We start from the raw sequence: 17,607 nt of genomic DNA, 5'->3' as shown, positions 1-17,607 counted from the left end.
AAATATTAGTGTTTTTAACATATCAGTTTAATGATTAGTTCTTAGTTTGCTTATAGGCCATACTGTGTTGCATTTGAACTGGTTCTTCAGATTTACCTTCAATTCACTTGACTATAGCTTAGATTTCCTTATTTCACTAATACCATCTTCAAAGTAGGTGTTTTAAAGCGGTGTGACGGTGGCTCAGTGGCAGAATTCTCGCCTGCCATGCCAGAGACCCGGGTTTAATTCTTGGTGCCTGTCCACGCAAAATAAAAAGCAAACTTTCTAAAGCAAAGAGATTATTTTCTTGACTTCATAAACTTGCAGTAGGAATGTATGACCAAAATTTTCTAGGAAAAATCATAAATTTTTGTATCACTAAGTATTATTTTTAAAAATGTGTTTTAAGCTCGGTGGCTTTATGATCCCTTCCAGTCCTAAAATATTCTAAACTAACATGTAAAACATATTTTAAAAATATTCCAGGGAAAGGATTCAGCATGAAAAGTTTGATGTGACAGTGATATCTAAATTATTTTCTAATTGATACAATTTTTCTTGTTTTTGCATTTTTTTAGGAAATCAAACTCCAATTTTAATTTTAAACTTCCACATTTTCAATATCTTATGATTTCAAATTACAAGAGAAGAAACAAGCATGTTGTAATTGTCATTGATTTTTGTAAATAATATATAAAGACTACTTTCATATTAAATGAAGATGAAATGGCTCAGTAATGGATAATATAAATATACTAGTCATGAGAGGATCAATTCCACAGAAAAATCGCAGAATCAGACATTTAGCTTTAGAGTAGCTGCTAACAAAATAAATAAATATATTGCATGTTGAGTTACCAAAAAACTAATTTTGAGCAATTATTACAATACATAAAGAAATATTGAAATGATACAATTTCCCAATACTTAACAACAAACAAAATCCAATTTACTTTAAAACATTTAAAATTCATTAAAACTTATAGTTCTGCACTTGGGTAGTAGAGTATTGACTTTATTCATAATGAAAATACATGACATCTGTAGGTTACTGAATGCATTCCAAATTCATAAAATTATCTCATATAGATTGTTAATATTGTTGCAGTCTGAAATTCACTTACTAGTAAATAATATTTGCTTACTCATAAAACCCTCTGTCCATTCTGAATAAAATATGCAATCATGTAATCTCTGAAATAATCTATCTTAAAATGATTCTATACACGAGTATTTTCCTTGTGTCCCAAAACCAGGAAGGGAAACTCTTGCAAGTTGTACTGATTATGTTTGTTGTTGTGTGTGTGTATGTGTGTGTGTGTGTTTGTGTATTTTTCATACCGCTACATCTAATCATTTCTATTAAAGTGTCTTTTATTCTGTTTCTTTCTGTATTTTTTATTGGTAGACAGATATCTTTTCTTCACAAAGTTTACTGATAATTTCTGATTTGCATATTGCAATTAATCTGTCAAATGTGTTTCGACTGGTTGCTGTTCTTCCACCACTTAATTTTTATTTCTTTATGTAGGACAAAGAGGACTCTGGACACATCTGTTCATTTCAAGAAACTTCTGAAAAATGGTTAAAAAAAATATAGTGTGACAAAATAGCAATAACGCAAAATAAGTTTTCTGCGAAAGACAACAGTAACTTTGTGCAGTGCCAAGTGAAGCAGATACTAGACTTACCACTTGAAACGTGAAAAGATTTTTTTTTTTTTTTACGTGGGCAGGCACCGGCAATCGAACCCGGCTCCTCTGGCATGGCAGTCAAGAGTTCTTGCCTGCTGAGCCACCGTGGCCTGCCCAAAGCTTTTCTTAAATTCATCAAAAGAGTTGTTTAATAAAGTAGTAATAGCCCAAACTTTAACTGCAATCAGTTAATATTAAGAAGTAAATTTTGGTTCAAAACCAAAACCATTTACCTTGTCTATTTCGTATTTTAAGAGTGATTTCTTCTGAATATAACAAGACATTATTAATGAAGAGAATTTAAGGTTTCAGATGTAGGCATATTTATTTCTTCCATCTCCCATCCCATATTAATTTCATCCCACAATTAATTTTTAAAAATAGATTTATGTCATGATAGTTTATCCTTTCTAGAATATTGTTAAGCTAGCTACAAAATAAAAGTTATTATGAACAAACCTCCTAGCGAAGCTACAGAGACATCAATGTAGTAATCAAAAGATCTTATGTGCTCAGGTAATGATAATCTTTCCCCTTCTTTGTGCTTTGAGTGCAGATAAAAGATTGAAAGCGAAGATCCAAACACAGCCTTGTGACCAATTGAGTAATACTGCCTGAATTATTTAGCGGTTAATTTTTATTTTTCCCTCTTGTTTTTGTTTAAAATTTCTCCAGGAAGGGAGTTCTCAAAAATTTATTCAAAATCAGCAATTTCCTAGAACGTGAAAGTCAAATGGAAATATAAAAATAAAATAAAATAAAAAAAGTTTTTCTTTTTTCTTTTTCTGAAATGATACAAATGTTCTAAAAACTGATCACGGTGATGAATATATTACTATGTGATAATATGGTAAGCCATTGATTGCACACCATATATGGAATGTTTGTATGTTAATGTTTGTGTTTGTATGTTGTTTTGGTTTGTCAAGAAAAATAAGAATAAATAAAAAATAAGTAAATAAATAAATTGAGGTTTGTAAAGCAACTCTATTCTACATGTTAGCTTCTTTCAGGAGAATAAAACATTAATATTGAAAGCTTTCAAATAGAGAAAAATGCATATGTCAAATTAGAAGATTTCCATTTAAATTATTCTAGTTTGAAGAAAAGTATTTTCTAAAGAAATCTAATTGTGAAAGACTTTATATATCAGATTAAGAAACTTCAAACTTTATCAGTTTTTAACTGAATTTGAACTCATGGATTTAATTTGGACTTCTACAAAGCTGATTTTAAATTTTATTATTTGCAATATGGTACACCACATTTTGTGATAAAACTACAGTAACACTAGGTCATTGAGCTCAAGCCCTTATGGATTGTTGGGAAAATCAACACATGAAAGAAAATGACACCCCTTTAAAAGAGTGTTAGTTGAACATACACAAACTGCTAATTAAGAAGGATTATTTACCAAGGATTTTTTTCTTCTTAGATGGACTTTGAAATGAGTCTTGATAGACAACTGCTTTTATTATTCTGTGGAATAGCATATGGGTCTGTGGCTACCCTCTCAGAGGAAACAGCACATAGAAGTGTTAAATGAATAACAGTAAGATAGAATCATGAACACTGTTAAAACAAATAATTAATTTAAAATGTTTCGAATATCAAAGTTCAATAATCTAAATTAAATAAAATGCAATATGTTAAAATTATGTATATATATATATATTAGCCTCTATGAATTATTTTTCAAATATTTCTTAGCAGTCTCCAAAGAAGTACAGTACTATAAAATATTTGGAATTTTCATTCTCACTGAATGCTTTAGCACCCTTTTGTTTACAGCATAATAAAAATTGGAAAATAATATCATTATTGTATATTAAATTATATACATAGAAGACATTTTGAAAACACTGAAGAGTATAACAAATTCCGGGTCATTTTTCTGTTAAGTGGGGGATAGAATTTGGCAAATGAAATGCATTCATGGCTATACTTTTAATATGTAATAAAGCATTAAGAATAGTCACGACAATGCACTAACATAAATAAGAACTCTCTCAGGGTTATTACGTGTCAGGCTTTATTCTAAGCACCTTTCATGCATTTATTTTTCATTTAACCTCCCCAAATAGCCATAAGGAGATTTAATGTAGCAAAAATAAGTAAATCCTGTGTTCATATAATTGAAATATAGGACATCAATCAGAATTCTGTGGGAGTTCAGAGGAAGGAAATCTACTTTTCTTGCATGATCACAAAAGTGTCTTTTGAATTAGACCTTTGACTTTGAAGGACAGTTTTTTTCATAAAATACATATTTTTTTCATATTTTTCAATTGTGCTTTTTTATGAAAGGTATCATAAGTAGAGGGGGAGTTCAGTTTGCAAGTTTGATATGAACAAAGTCAGAAAGTAAAAAAGCAATGTAATGTAGTGGCTTCAGATGTTTGATTTTTTGACTTTTAAAACTTTCCAACTTAGATGAATAAAGAGATGTAAGAAAAATTACTGAAATCAAAATTGTTATTTTTTTTGAATGAGGACCAATTTTTTTTGTGAAACCATCACATACCTAAATAATTCATTGTCACTTTACGTAGGTCTGACTGAACATACATTATTTATGGATGGGTGTTTTTATAACATGACTAACTAGAGGAACTATATGGCTGGTTTTCCTTGTAGTATTCTGGTATGAACATTATTTCCCTCATTTGTCATAAAAAATCTATTTCACATCCTAAGACATCTCACTTTTTTACCTTCAATCTCATACAGTTACTCAGACATTTATTTGATAGCCTCAATCAGTCTGGAAAAAAAGTGGATATTTTGGTTAAAGAAAATTCAAACATATATTTTACAATTAAAAATTTGTATGAATTGCATGTTGATACCATTTTTGTTATATATAAACATAAACATTTTAAATGGGTATATGGTTTAGTGATTGCTGTGTTACAAGGTTATCAAAGTAGTAATAAGTAGGAAATATAAATAAAACAAAGATGTTATTTCTGCAATAATTTCACTTTTAAACATTAAAATGTACTTTTTAAATTATGTACCAATAAATGACATGATTTTTTGAAAATTCTAAATCTATTTTTTTTTTCTTCTCAGGTGACCCAGGCATCTACTATTCATGATGTTAAACAAAAATTTCACAAAGCATGTAAGTTTTCTTAATTATATTTTATATTACAGTTTTTCCCTCTTCAAATTTGTTCAAATTATGTGTGAAAATAGGTTTCATATTATGACTGAGTATACGGAAATCATATTTTTACCCTGAACTGAGAAATGCTTATTTCTTCTTGACCATAAATATTGTATTGTCTAACTTCCTAATTGTTTTTTAATCTCCAATACTATTCTATTTTCTCATAAAGTTCTTTTCTTGTTCATATGTGAACATTATTGTATTGTAATGTGAAACTTCCCATAGGAAAAATGTATTAATTGACTCAAAACATTACTTTATATTTGTGCAAAATGTTAAGCAAAATTTTACTCCACATATATATGTTAATCAAATTTCTTCCACATAAGAACTCTTTTTGTGTTGAACCCAAATTATATTACTCAGTTTAATTAATAGCTAAATTTATCTGATGATCAGATATCCTATTACGATTTATTTGAAAATTTTTGAATGAATGATTTTTAAATTATATTTTTTGTTCTTAAATCTTTTCCATAAAATTTACCAATAACTGGTGACCAAAATGAAAAAGCCTGCAATTACTAGGTAGCATTTTTAATACTCGTGGGTTTAGTTGAACAATATTTTCTTTTGTGGAAATTATTCTTAAAGCTCAAAATCTAACACATCAAACTATTTAATAATAGTTAGGGCTAAAAAAGGTAGAGCTGTTCAATAATTTTATCTCTGGAATAAAACATAGAATATATATATTAAATATTTTCTATATATATGGCATTACACAAGGCATAATGATTAACTCAGTGGCAATAGGAGATGCTTTGCTAGCACTCAAAAAAAGTTTCATGTCAGAGACTCAATATATAAAAATAAAGACTACAGATACAATTTCCCAAGTAGTCAATATTTCTAAAATATATAATTTATAATTTTATAAATGGAATAAGAAAAGTAAGCATATACAGGATGGAATTGAATGCCTTAAAATACATTAATGCGGTTTAAAATTCTTGAAGAAAAGTTGTGCATTTTTGTTAGAAATATAGAGGATTTGCATATGCTGACAAGAGTTCTAAAGGTGTTATATTAGGGAAAAAACAAAATAAGAGAAGTGCAGAGATCTGCTATGACTGAGTTTTCTAACTTTTGGCATGATAACTAAATTACATGTATTTTTATGCCAATATTTTCTAAAATTTGAGAGCTTGTTGAGCTCAAAATTTGTATTTTTATCATGTAATCTATGTAAGCCACGTTACCCTGGCTATCTGCAGAAATATTTCCACATTATTTCCATTCTAAGTACATTTGTTTTGAGAGTTATTCCTATCTTGACATAAAACATGGTTATTATTACACACTAGCAATAGAGCTGGTAGGAAAGGCTTAGTAGGAACAATAATTCTATCCAGTAAAGTGGCTTCAGAAGGTTTAGACTGTATTAAAAACTATGAAGATATATGAAAATGGCATATATTTTTCTATAGAATAGAAAGGTGTAACAAATTATTGTATTTTAATTGATAATTGCAATATGATAATATTTCTGTATTGTCTAAAAGTGAGGAAATGGTTCAAAGACTTGCCTATGTGCAGAACTAATGTGTAGTCATCTAACTGTATGTTTCTACGGCTGCTTTTATGTAGTCTGTGTCACATCATAGACACATAACAATTTTATTAACATTTTACAATCAGAAGTCCTGTATTTACATGATCCAAAGCCCCTGTCTAGTAATTTAATAAAATTAAATAGCTTGTGGGAACATCCAGATATGTTCACTTGTAGAACTGGACAATTGAAAATATGACAAGAGTATGATTAGTTTGAATAGCTATATCAATATTTCTATATCAAAGATTCCTGATAAAGATTATGTTTATTTTTTTTTCTAGCGAGAGTTCCAATCTTTAACAGTTTTGCTCAAACTACGTCCCTCTCAACGATTGCAAAATTACCTTCACCTTGAACTTATATCTATCATTTAAAAGACGAAGGTAATCTCAGGCACTTTGCCCTTAATCATACTATTTTTCAAAATCTTATAATAATCAAGTTTTGCAAATTATACGTACATAAACATTTTTGCTATTGTATATTACAATGTAAAAGCCAAATAAATTGTACATTATTTATTATACAATATTCAATATATTTACTAAATAGAAGAAACCAAAAATATTGCTAACACTGACAATCTGTGATTATGTGTAAAATGGATAAGAAAACAAGCCATGTGTAAATTGCCTTAAGATTTTCTCTTTTTAGCATATTTTAAAACCAGTTAACATTTAATACTTTATAAAAGTACATAAATATGTACAAAAATTACATAACATATATACAAAACATGTCATTATAAAACTCACACAATTGTTAGGTTTTTACAAACTTCTTTACCTTCTAACACAAAATAATTTTTTATTACAGTCTTTCTGAGGGAGTGTATTTTCAGAGCTTGGAGTTATAATAGTAATTGTTAATCTTGGAAAATTAAAAAAAAAAAAAAAAACTCTTATTAGAATAATAAGTGTTTCCTGAGAGGAAAATTCTCCATTCATGCCTTTTATCTCTCTCTTTTGTCAGTTTAGGTGTTCTGACTCATCTTGATTTCTTGACTCCCTGTGCATTCTCTTATGCCAGCCTTACTTTTTGCTCACTTCTGATTTAGAGTTTTCTTTTTTTTTATGATTTATCTTCTCTTATACAATTACTATCTTAATGTTCTTCCAAAATTTTTAGTTTAGTTTATAATGAGTCATCTTTTAAATTACCTGCTGACATCATAGCTATTATGCTGGTGAAGAAATAGGAAGGGTAGAAAACACAATTAAAATGTGTTAGCTACAGAGACAAAGGGGAAAGAACAATGGTTTCCATAAATATAGATATCTACAAAATCATGATAGACTATACTCACAAGTGTAGTTTCACCAGTTTATTCTTTTCTCTTCATTTAACACATCAGAAATGCATGAAATGCCCTCAGCTGCAAATGCACAGCTAGTCTTCCTATTCATTTACTACCTCATTATTGTAATTGTTTGTCTTAGTTGAATTTTGAAGTGTCTCCTGTAGTGCTCCAGTGATTTTTCACATGTATATTTCTGTATATCCTACTCTATTCCCTGATGTCATCACTCCCATCCTCTCACAAGGGTTGCACGGAAGAAGTAAACAACATTGTCAAAAGTGAGATGAAAAATAAAGAATCGTTTGGGTTCAGATGACACAATGAACTATGTGAATAATTTCTAAAATATTAAGAAATGTTCTAAACACAATGCACCTATGCTGTTAGGCATTCTCTCTGCATCACATTACCCTATTTCATATTACCCAGTTGAAAGAATATCCTATTTACTTTTTATTTTAAATGTAACTTACTCCTTTCTTGGGGTGCAATATCGCCTTATTCAAATAATAACAATTTTGGAAATATAGCAAAAGGAGCTTGTCCAAGGTCATGCATCTGGTAAGTGGTAAGGTTAGTATATAAATGTAGGCAATATTGTTCTGTGTCTGTACACCAACCACTTTGCCTCTATTTTACTGAATCATATTTTTCATTAATCTCTCCATGCAGGAAGTCACATAGCCACTTTTGTTTTGTTTTGTTTTTACTTCAGAAAATGTATCATCACATCACATTTTCCAGTAGGAAACATATTAGAAAGTTTTTGTTTGTTTGTTTGTTTTTGCACAGGCAAGGTACCGGGAATCGAACCCTGGTGAGACCTCTGCCTGCTGCGCACTGTGGCCCGCCCTAGAAAGTTTTTTAAGAAGATATTTAATGAATACTAGTGTTATAAAAGTAGATTTTTAAAAACTGTTAATATTGGAAAATGTGGAAATCAGGCTAATGTTGCCTAATAGAATTATTCTGCTTAGCAGGATTATTTTGAACAGCACACTGATTTGTCACAACTGGTTACAATATTAGTCCTAGTTTGCTATAATAATGTTGCTAGGTATTAAATAACCACAGATGAGACACTAAAAAGAACAGAAATTTATTCTCTCACAGTCCAGGATGCTAGATCTCCAAAATCAAGGTGACCATCAGGGTGGGTTCCTTCTGAAGACTCGAAGGGAGAATCTCTTCCACGCCTCTTTTCTAGCTGCTGGTGGTTGCTGGCAGTGCTTGGCATTTTTTGGCTCATAGATACATAACTCCAATGTTCATTTCCATTGTCATATGGCATTCTTTCCTGTGCAACTCAGATGTGCCTTTGTGTCCAAATTTCCCTCTCCTTTCTCTTAAGGCTCCAGTCATCGGATTAGGGTCCACGCTAATCCAATGTGACCTCTTCTTAACTCGATTACACCTACTAAGTTCTTATTTTCAAATAAAGTCACAGTCACAGGTACTGGGAATTACAGCTTCAGCATATTTTGAGGGATACAAATCACCCACTACAGTTACTTTCACTGAAATCGCTAGCTGATATCATATTAACAGTATAAGAGAAACTTTTTCTTTTGCTAATAGTTGCTAATCTTCTTTTACTAATAGCTAATATTAGTAAAAGAAAAAAACTCAGAAATGCTAAGAGAATTTTCTTCTGTCAGAGAGACCTAAGAATTAGCAATGTATGAACTAAAGTAAAAAATTTGTGAATGACAAGCTTAAGTGTAATTTGTATGCTGAACCTACAACATAAAAGAAGTTTCTGGGAAAGAAAACACATTTCGTACACAACTTCCTCTGTATATATCAGTTGAAAGCACCAAAAAAAGTTTCAATGATGTTTACAAACTCTTCACGGTCCCAGAAAGAGCCCTGGGAATAAAGTAAGGGAAGGAATGATGGAATTAACAGACCAATGTAGTTTCAGCCACATAATACTGATGTGGCAATTGAAATCCATCTAAATGCTTGCAAAAATCCAGGGGAATATAAACAATGCTAATCTTTGAAAGGTTCTGGGTGAGTAATTCAAGACTATGATAATCAAGTAGTGAGATTTATCACATATAGTATGGAATACTGAATGCTATTTAGACAATCTGGAAAGTGGGCAAAACTGTAGAATTCTCTGATCTCTTAAAATAGAAGCTAGAAAAAAGATAAATGCAACTAAATAAAGAAGTGGAAGAATTTTTTTAAGGTCCTCTGAAATTAACTCAAAGAGTAGCTAAAATTCTTTCTCTAACAGTCAGTTTCTTCAGCAATAGTACTTATGATCTGTGCCAGTAATTTAGATGGAGAAATGTGGTAAGTTGGTAGGTTACTCTTTACTTGGTAAAAGTTAAGGTCATATTTTGTGAAAGTTGTAGGAACTAAGTGATCATGCACCCTCTAAGGCCTTTAATAACTGAAGTTCTATAAGAGCCTTTTTCCAGTATTTGGAAACATCACCAATTTTTCCATAATCCAAAATAGATTTCAAGACTAAGAAAAATTAATGAAACCTATTAGTGTTGGTGCTTTGATCACTGAAAAAAACCTGACAAATGTGCCTGCTGGGGACATAGAAACTGGATTATTTGGGGCCCTCGAATTTAGCATTACAAAAGATATACATTAACTGTGTCCTTGATGGGTTTTAGACAATATGTTTCATGAAAAGAGTGAAGGCTTTCCTATCTTGAATCTATAATTGATTTTTTTCTAAAATATCATGTTTAAAAAGAAGTGGACATCAGGATAGGCTCCTTCTGGAGACTCTGAGTGAGAATTTCTTCGATGCCTCTTTCCTAGCTTCTGGTGATTGCTGGCAATCTTTGACATTCCTTGGTGTAACTCCAATATTCACGTTTATCTCCATAGGGCACTCTTTCCTGTGTGTCTCAGATGTGCCTTTGTGTCAAATCTTCCATTTTAAAATTGTATAAAATTTTAAAATTTTCTATTCTTCACTTTGAATAATGTGTACATCTTTTACCAATTTTATAAAATATATTGTTAGTTTTTCTTCAGTTTTAAGGAAAAGATCATTATAATTTTAAAGCACAATAATATTTGATAATTTACAAATAGTTTATTTCATAGGAAATGTTTCACAAATCTCCATGTGATTATCTCACACCTTAATATTTTACCCTCTCTAATTTTCAAATTTATCTAAAATAGTCTTGGTTTTAGACACTTGAATAACAAAAATTAATTATTAATTCATCAAATACTCATTAATCAAATTAATTGATTATACACTGTGCTGTAGCATTAAAAGATGTACATTCATAGTCCAGTAACATATATACACGTACAGACACACACTAGTTCATAAAATACTTAGGTTCTAGAGTCTATTAATGTTAAATGCATTAAGTTAAAATTTTATGAAAGTTTTATTTTACATTAAAATAAAATTGCAATTAATCAATGTTTCTCTATGTAGTCCCAATGCTGTCTTGATTCTTAAATGTAGTTGCTAGGTTATTTCCAACTTACTTTTCTTTAAGCATATTCAAAATAGCCCAATGAATTTTTACATATGCTAGTGGAAAAATGCTATATCTTGAGAAGGTAATCCTTCAAGAATTAAATGTCTTCTGTAACTTTCAAATTTCAGGAAATTAATGATTCATTTGCTCTTAAAGTGGCCAAGTCAAGATAGAAAAATGTAAAGAGTGCATCATCTGCCAGAAAAATATTAAGAGCTGCAAACACATTTGAGAGGAAGCTATATTTCAAATCTATCCTATTATGATATAAAATATGTACTGTTAATCACAAAACGTAATGATGCATTGTTCCAAATATGGTTTCCTATGAAGCCTCATTAACATTTCCTGTTCTGAAGTTCAGCTAATAATATATTGCATAATACAATTTTATTGTCTCTAAGTCATTTTGACTGTTCCATTAAAAAGTGTTTGCTATAAATAAACCTCTTAAATTTCTTACTTAAACCAGGGTTCTAGCTCCAATATAAAGCACTGGCACACATGTTCACTCTCCACTGTATTTGGCATTGAAAATAGACAACTTCTCATTATGACTACTTTAAAATAATGGTCATATTTGGATAGTTATATATTTAATATTGAGTACTCGCATAGGTGTTGAGAATTCCATTTGCCTATATATGTTTTCTTGCAGAATTTTAAAGAGATGAAACTGTTAGGAAGAAATGGTCTTTTTGCCATTCAAGGTTCATATAATAAAACCATCATAACTAATAATTTTTAAAGTGTATGAAATGTGATCCTGTTTTTAAATGTTTTTGTGTCTCATTATATCACAGCATTAAAAATGTGAGTTGCTGAGCAATGTCAGGATTATTCTGATTCATCTTTCATGATGGGATGCATTACTCTGACATGCTGATATTTTCCAAGCCTGATATTATGGAATAATTTGTTTTATAATTACAAGCATCGAGCTGGTTGGGTTAGCAATATTTGAATTTGACCAAACACTCATATAATAGATGCACAAAATATTAGAAGATATAGTCTGTTGATTTGATTTTTTATTTTCATTTGAATATGCAACAATGTGATGATATTAAAATCCTAAGGAAGTTACATATCTAGGCAGTGAGAAAATATGGTCATCTACTTTAAAAAGGAATGGTCTCAAAAACAAGATTGCAAAAAACATGGACACTAAACCGCTGGCACAAAAAAAGTTACCCTAAAACTTGATGAAAATGTATTCTTGTTCCTTTTTTTTTCTCTCAGCTGTTGGCTCTGACTTAATTGCATTCATTAGCAGGATTATGGTTATAATGCATGATGAGTAGTATGAAAACACAAGGGAATTATTGAGGCATAGCTTGAGGCTAATAATTTTTCTCATCAGGAAATACTCAGAAGGACATGGAATGCATCATAGTGATATTCTACATAAACAATTTAAAAACAAGCACATGATCTTTTTATATGAGTTATCAATGATATTTCATTATTGCAAGGAAATGTAATAGACTATTTGTTCTTAAACATGTTCCAATTTTTGTAATTAGTTAAAAGCATCTTATTTTTCAAAGATCATATACGGGTTTATATTCAAATAGTTACTTATAAAAATTTTAAATCATGTAAATACGAGAAATATATTCATGATTAGTCAGGTATGCTAAATTTTATGATGATATTTTCTATTATCTCACAAGTTAATAGTGTGCCAATGACACATTTTCATGAATGATTTTGTGTTAGACTGGCATATACTATATTGGGTAAGCAGCTTATTCAATATTATAAGGTTATTTTTGGAAGATAACATCTTTACTTTTCACTGGATAAAATGATGCACATAAATGATAAATTTCCCAAAATAAAAAAACACTCAAAGAATAAAGTATTACTCATCTACTATTAACATTTTCATTAATTCGATTATAGGTATTTCTCTATCCCTATTCATACAATTTCATATTTTTACCTATAGTTCTTTAATAGCTTTTTCTATTAACATATTCCCTAGATATATTCTGTGTACATATATATTGGTCTACATGATTGACATCAGTGGAAATATAGTTTTGCTGTTAAATGTAAAATATATATCCTCCAGATACATATTCTAATGGCTTTCATAATAAACTAATATTGTGGTTTATTCATTTATTTACTCGGTAATATTTGTTAAATGTTGAAAAATACTCATTGAACATTTGGACATATTGATGTATTCACTAGGTTAACTCATGTTTGTAAACTTTATTTTATTCAAAAGAATAATTAGTAAAGTAAAATTCTGTTAAAAAGAATAAACACATTTAAAATCCTAATATTAATTGCCACATTTCCTGTCCTACTTCACACTGGTGAATTTATTCTTTTATACCCTTATTTATAATTTATTTTTCTTTTCTTCTGAAAATTGCTTGTTCATGATCTTTATTCACATCCTTGCCTATTAGTATGCTTTTATTTGTATTAATAACATATGTGATGGATTTGAAGCTGTATGAAGCTCAGAAAAGCATGTTCTTAAAGCTAATCCATTTCTGTGGGTGTAGACCTGTTGTCGGTGGGACATTTGATGAGGTTATTTCAGTTGAGGTTTAGCCCTGGTCGTTATAAAGGTCTCCTCTTTCTGAAATCCTGTGTAAGAATATGTAATTTAGAGAGACACAGAAGCTGACAGAGTAAAACACAAAGAAGTTCTGAAAGAAAGTCACAGATGGAACAGCCAGAAGTTGAAAGCAATGAAATCCAGGGGAAGAAAGAGGACTAGCAGATGTCACCATGTGCCCTCCCAGGTGACAAAAGAGTCTAGGATCAAAGGATTGCTTGTTGATGCCTTAATTTGGATATTTTCATGCTCTCAGAACTGTATGCTTATAAATTCATAAATCCCCATTGTAAAAGCCAACCCATTCCTGGTACGTTGCATTTCGACAGCTTTAGCGAAATAAAACAATATATAAGCTTGTTATGAATTATTGTGCAAGTCATAGACAGTTTTCCCCCATTTTCTGCTGAAAAGATAAAAACTTTATAGATCCAAATTCACTAGTAGTTCTTTTTATGTTTTTGATTGGTGTGACTTATTTAGCAGTATTTTCCTTATCTTCCAATCTTTAAAAATGTTGATTTACAATTTATTCTTCCACTTGTAAGTTTATAGGTTCATTTTTACATATAAAGTTTTGAATATCTCTAATTTATATTGTATAAGGAATGGGATATAAGATTCTCAGCATTCTAATTATCATCAGTATTTAGAATATGAAATTTTAATTTTGTATTATTTTTAGTGATTTGTATGGTTATTTTCTCTCTTTCAGAATATTTAAATTATTTCCAGTTTTAAATAAAATAATTAAATCTTAGAAAATTAATTCCAACTTAAAAACATTCCCATAGTCATTAATTTTTATCATGATTTCTCTATTCTTCACATACTTATTTTGATAAGATAATTTCTTGGCACTGCTTTACTTTTTGGGATACCATACACTTTAATGGTAAAACCTTTTTAGGAACATGATTTCTTGAAAATTTAAAAATCAACATATTTTTATAATTCAGTTATATTTAATTTTAAATACAAAATATGATTCTACTTAGGACTTGTACCTTTCCATCATTATTGTAATGAGCTCTAGTTCTTAGCTCTTAAAATAGGTCAGAGTCAAACATTTGTAGACAAAAGACATAAGCAAAGGTAATAGTCATAGTATCGTCTAATTTATGATAGGGTAATATTGTAAGATGTTATTTATGCAATATTTGTATTATGGCATACATACTGTCTATATATGTATGGGTATATTTTAAATCATTGTTACAAAATGAACATATGGTTAAAACATTTATCTGTAATACAGAGCTGAGAAAATATACAGATGATCTAAAATCTCTTCTCAGTAAAATATCAAATGCATCAACAGAAATTACAGAATTTTTTTTTCTGGCAGAATTTCTTTAGAGTAGCATGATGATTTTAGAAACTCCATGCAATGTATATATTCTACAAATATGTTGCAATTTATCATTTAAAGCCCATCATAGCTATATGTTTTAAATTCCTTTTACAACAATTTGTAAACATGAAAGCCTGTGCTTAGGTATTTCCAAGCTGTCATGTAATAATATTAAAAACAATTGGAAAGCAAATGATTTGACCTAGAAAGAATCTTTTGACTAAAAATTCTGTAACCTCATTTTTAGTTTGACAATGTTTTTTAAATGAAATAGATGTTTTTTCACATTGCATAGTTTCTCATTCATCTAGACTCTTAAAAATTTTAGCTCATTAAATTTTCTCAATATTTACGTTTTACTTAGTATAAAATTGTCATCCTAATATATTATCTTTCATTCTTTGTTTTGTACTGATCTACCCAACATTTGTCTCTGTTTCTTTGAGGCCTCTGGATTCTGAGAGATATCTTCTTTATTCTAAACTTTGATGTTACATTAAATATTACATTTAAAATAATAACCCATCCAATATATTAATATCAAATCTACGTGAGATTATATCAAAGACACCATGAGTCTTGCCATTAGTTACAAATGAGTTTCAATATTTAAAATTTTGATTAAGACTATTTGAACATTGTATTAGTTAGGGTTCTCTAGAGAAACAGAATCAACAGGGAACACTTGCAAATATAAAATTTATAAAAGTGTCTCAAATGACTGTAGGAACGCAGATTCCAAAATCCACAGGGCAGGCTGTGAAGCCGATGCCTCCGATGGAGGGTCTGGATGAACTCCGCAGGAGAGGCTTACCAGCCGAAGCAGGAATGGGGCCTGTCTCCTCTGAGTCCTCCTTAAAAGGCTTCCTGTGATTAGTTTAGCATCACTAATTATAGAAGACACTCCCCTTTGGCTGATTACAAATGGAATCAGTTGTGGATGCAGGTGATGTGCTCATGACCTAATCCTATGAAATGTCCTCATTGCAACAGACAGGCCAGTACTTGCCCAATCAGATAAACAGCTACCACAACTTGGCCAAGTTGACACGTGTCCCTAACCATGACAGACACCTACCAATCTGTCTTACTCTTTTGCTTCTGGACTACAGATTTCTAGATTTACAGGGATGTATGTTCTCTAGTTATTTCTCCTTCTTCTGACTTCTCTCTCTAGCTTAAAGCTTTGCTTTGAATTTATCAACTGCTCTCTTACCGGTTGATCAATGACAGACTCTTAATTCCTACCATAGGAATTCTCACAGTATCTAATCTAATCATGATAGCTTTCACTACTGAGCCTTATTGGAAAAAATCACAAAAATACATGCTCCATAGCTTTCAGCAATATCTTTAGTGATCATCTGCCGCTGGTTTCTCACAAGTTTTCCAGTGAATTATCTCTTTATTCAAGCTATTTTACCCAACAGAGAAGATGTCTTGGCTCCTACTTCACCAAGAAAATTTCTTACTCATCTCTGCATGACTTATTTCCATCTAGTCTTTCCTCTTTTAAGGAACAACGTTCTTGCTATGTAAGTCATGGGCACACTCAGCAGTCATCTCCTAGCTCTCACCCACCTTCCTTCTTTTCCCCTCTTGCTTGTGTGCAGATGTTTCAATGTGTTTCTATTGTGCACCCTGGGACAGAAGTTAGGTCAAATGGCATGGCATTATACCCTTAAACCCAAATATCAGAGACAAGCAATCCCAGCTGCTTGCCAAGGTGGGAACTCTGCACAGACCTTGATGGATACAATGCCTTACTCTCAGTTGCAGGATTCCCTTCCCCTAAGGTGTATGAATACCTTGCCATCAGGCAATCCAGTATGGAGTGGGTGTTTGTGCAAAGCCATCCAGGGACTCTGACCCAGAAGTTGGCCTCCCTGGGAGCCTGGCCACGGTGGGATCGCCTTCCTTGTTCTTTTGGAAACTTTGTTCTGTGTAATTAATAAAGCCGTCATTTGCTAAAAGTTTCTGTTGGGCCTGAACCAGTGCTCTGTTCACAATCCTTCTGCATGTGATTAAGCTATTTACTTTGCTGAGTCACCCTCCCTTCCGTACACTTAAAAAATTTACTCTTTTGAGTCTCATGTTTTCCCTATCTTCATATGCATCTCCTTTTGTTCTTCTATCAAGAATTCCTAGGCTTACAACCTCTTAAAACACTATCATCACTTCCTCCCTATCCATAAACTGGCACTCACTTAAAATTGGTTTCCATTGTCAGCAAGCCAAACTCCTTTCTAAGATCACCAGCTGTTTAATTTTTACTCAAGTCGTGGATTAGTTTTGGTCATATCCAACGTGGACTCTCAAATGCATTTGATATTATACACCATCCTTCCTTTTGCTTGACTGCTTTTGTGTTTGTCTGATTGATTTTAACCCTCTGTCCACTTGATTTCTAAGATATTTTGCTTTCTTTTTCTTATTTGGTCTTTCTTTCTCAGAGTCTTCTGCAGACTCCTCATTATTTTTTGG

General features: G+C 30.9%; 1 protein-coding gene across 2 annotated transcripts in view; it reads left to right on the top strand.

Moving 5' to 3' along the window:
* Positions 1-17,607, top strand: part of TECRL (trans-2,3-enoyl-CoA reductase like) — a 150,941-nt gene that overhangs the window by 32,902 nt on the left and 100,432 nt on the right. For both annotated transcript variants that reach the window (XM_077136991.1, XM_077136990.1), the window contains exon 2: positions 4,752-4,803. In XM_077136991.1, coding sequence (XP_076993106.1) covers positions 4,752-4,803 — 52 coding nt within the window. The remainder of the gene's footprint in view (positions 1-4,751; positions 4,804-17,607) is intronic.

Source organism: Tamandua tetradactyla, chromosome 19 (genome assembly GCF_023851605.1).
Source record: "Tamandua tetradactyla isolate mTamTet1 chromosome 19, mTamTet1.pri, whole genome shotgun sequence".
Lineage (NCBI taxonomy): Eukaryota > Metazoa > Chordata > Mammalia > Pilosa > Myrmecophagidae > Tamandua > Tamandua tetradactyla.
Note: the sequence above shows the minus strand (reverse complement) of the source record. Positions and strands in the feature narration are given on the sequence as shown.